Source organism: Ruditapes philippinarum, unplaced genomic scaffold (genome assembly GCF_026571515.1).
Source record: "Ruditapes philippinarum isolate M1 unplaced genomic scaffold, ASM2657151v2 ctg2687_1_1_1_1, whole genome shotgun sequence".
NCBI classification, from domain to species: domain Eukaryota; kingdom Metazoa; phylum Mollusca; class Bivalvia; order Venerida; family Veneridae; genus Ruditapes; species Ruditapes philippinarum.
The window spans coordinates 124,918-128,405 of record NW_026865164.1 but is presented as its reverse complement, the minus strand read 5'-3'; the positions used below and the strand labels follow the sequence as shown (position 1 = coordinate 128,405).

Here is a 3,488-nt window from a genome sequence, read left to right as displayed (position 1 = left end):
AACATCAAAGGATATGTAAAATATGTACTGCAAATATTTGTCCACATGATATGTAATCATTAAAATATATGCATTCATTTCTTATTGAAAAAATGTGACTTAGACTTTATAGAAAATAAATATTTAGTTATCTCCCTTTATTAACATGACATGTAAATTCGGTAATATCTATAAAATGATCCTTACAATATTGATAAATCTTCATTCGAGCATTATATTTATGATATAAAACCATAAGATATGAGTTTCAGAATCTTTAAACATAACATGTCTACTTTGTGTGAACTCAAAACATATTTATTTCATATTCATAAAGAGAATGTGTAGCAATTGTCAATATTTTCTTTATTCAAAATTTAGCATAGGATATCTTTAACTGTTATTTCTTTGTGTAGAATAAGAGTTTTCTAAGGTGGTAAAGATATAAAATAGTTAGTCATACCTAATGTTTTTATTGTTTCCTCATATGCTTTACTTGGAACATAAACTTGCAATGTCACAAGATCATCTATCATTTCTTCAATTGCCATTGTCATATCTAGCAATCTTCTTTGAATGATTGGTCCACTGAAGTAATCTAGAAGGTATATCAGTGACGTTACTGAAGAACATGTGAACTTGAATATAATAGAACCAGGTCCAACGTTTTCAAAATCAGGATCTCCCATTTCACGAACATCACCTCTAATTTTCTCTATGGAAATCCTGAACGTTCTCTTTGCTGAGGACTCCCCTGAAGAACTTGTACCAGATGATATGTCCTGTTGGGCTTCAGCAAGTTCTCCCGATTGCTTGTGTTCACCTTGCCACCCTATACCTATTGATATCGCTTTAATGAAAAAAAAAAAACACGTAGGATTGGCGAGGATATTTTTTCTGCAGTCAATATCAAGATTTAGTATCCAGTTAACATATGGTCTTAGCCCTAAATTATACAAATTCTTTCAGAGACTACAGCATTTTTACATCTGTAAAAATAGAAAACGTAGATTGCATCAGTAACATTTAATCAATGTGTTATGTATGCAACATATTACATGTATATAGTTTGTGTCTGACCAGTTGGTATTTCCAATATTATCATTGTTCTATTTTTAGAACATAAACTACATGTATGTACTAGAACTTTCTTAACTGTTGTAGAAAACTCATGCATTATATTTAGATAGAAATTTCCGGAATGATCTTTATTGTTGATGTTGCTAGATTATGATAGAACATAATAGACTTTTCTGGAATGTTCCTAGTTTATATATATATTACGGGATATTTTTCATTTCGGTACCTTTTAAGTCATCAGTGATCTTTTAAGTCATCAGTAACCTTTTAAGTCATCAGTGATCTTTTAAGTCATCAGTTACCTTTTAAGTCATCAATATATTTGGAGTATTATTCAACTTGGATATTAAGTGAATTATTGGAGCTTGGATTTTAAAATAAATTATTCTTGTGGATTTTATTGTGGGAATTTATTGTAAAGTGTTCTTGGATTTAACTTGGATTTAACTGTGCAATTCAAAAAGGATCATTCCAGGATCAGACTGGACATTTGAATTTTACATTTTTATTAGGACTTCAGGTATTTGTACACATAATTTGTTATTTTGATTTTTCTTTAATAATTTTTCTGTAATAAATTTGTTATTGTTAAAAGTTTGTTGCTGGCTTTTCTTTCTCGTTACGCCTGGCTCGTAACAAATGCTAAACATTTACTTAATGAGAACAAAAATATCTTACACTTATATTCCATCTAGAACAGATTTCAACGATTAAAAAACAGAGATTATGCCAAAATATTTATCAGTACCAATCATTTTAACATTATTGGGACAAGCTATATGATTATCCGCTGTCTTTTCAATGTGTGCCAATATCTCAAATTATTTTAAAGAAACTAACTATGCTCTACAGCATATCTACTATCCATACATAAGTGTACAATTACGTTTTAAATTAATAATCATTTTGCAAAGAAACATAAATGTAAGAATATAAAACGTATTACATATCTCTATATTTGTTGATCGGTCATTTTCTTCAAACTTCATATGATAATCCAACAAGTTTGTCTTTACTTCGCCTACATCTGAAGTGAAGTGTAAATGAAACAGACACTAAATTGATAAAGTTATGACTCCTTCATCATAATTAATATAACAATTTATACTTATAAACTTTTTTTCCGAAAATCAAAACAAATTATAATTAAATATGCTTTTCTTAAGTAAAATAGCAGGGCAACAAAATACGGAAGAATACTATACTGATAAATAAAATTACCTCTCCCATCGTTTTCTATTGAAATTCCAATGTTAAATGTTTGATCTTCTATGAACCATTGCTTTAATTCTTTCTCTCCTTCTTCAACGTCCTTTTCATGAATATTTTGATCATTTTCAATAATTTTGTCTAGTTCTGATTTTAGTTTTTCATTGTTTAGTTCTTCCTCACATAGTCTAAAGATACGCTTCATCTTTTCTATATAACTTTTATACATGCCCTCTGGAATATCTTTAGTTCCTCCAAAATGCACAACCTTGTTTCTTAGATGCTTCAAGCAAAGTATATCCTGGCGAATCTTTTTCGGTAATTTACAGAACTCCAATAGCAGGAGACAAAACGTACTCAATTCCCACTCATCGACATTTGCTTTCACCATCTCTCCAGGGTAGAATATATGTTGTTTTGATTTTATATGTTTATACCCGAGTAATTCTTTTTTATTTTCTTTTAAGAAATCATCAACAGTCCACGGGTTATCAGATCCACTCGGTGTTATATCACTAACTCTTTTCAAGAACAATTCTTTGGTCAACATTACTCCACAGTGACGAATAACTATAACCAAATGACCATACCTGACCGATGTCATCTTTCAAACATATATGTAGTTGAACCATATGATACCCGTTTAAATTCCCTTAAAACGAAAGTTGAACTTTACAAATATTGAAAATGTGACTAAAATTAGTTCAATACAGTTTTTCTGTTAGAATACTACTATCTTTATTTTTTCTTATATTGACTTCATTTAAATTTTAATTAATTTAATAGTTTTTCACATGTTATTTAACATATGTCATTCAACATGAAGGGGTTTGGATGACAGATGCCATGTTCAACAATGCGATATAAATTCAAATGTCCATAACGTTTTATCATAAAAGCATTAAACAACACATAATGTGTGCAAAATTTCATTACGGATATCATTTATAAATAACATTTAAATTACCTAAAGCACGAAAGATGATAAAAGAAGAAAAACCAACCTTTTGCACTTTGTCATTCAATCTTGCAATTTGAAATTCATAACATAAACTCTATTTATGCTTTACGATTTTATTTTAATTGTGATGGAATGTCTTTTCAATATTTCACATAACCTGCAGTTTGATGAACTATTGGAAATTGTTTCTGAACTGTAGTTTTGCCAGAAATTGTTTGGAAAAAAGCCATTTTGGCCTTTTGACAAACTAAAAAGTACT

At 29.2% G+C, this 3,488-nt stretch overlaps 1 protein-coding gene across 1 annotated transcript; it reads right to left on the bottom strand.

Moving 5' to 3' along the window:
- Nucleotides 1–442: 442 nt before the first annotated feature.
- On the bottom strand, nucleotides 443–2,917 carry LOC132728072 (uncharacterized; the record flags this gene model as incomplete). The annotated part of the gene is made up of 3 exons (XM_060713682.1): nucleotides 2,281–2,917; nucleotides 2,006–2,086; nucleotides 443–829 (listed from the first exon to the last, which is right to left on the bottom strand). Coding segments are annotated over exons 1-3 (1,060 nt in total), but the record flags the coding sequence as incomplete, so codon positions are not given.
- Between the last annotated feature and the right edge of the window lie 571 nt (nucleotides 2,918–3,488).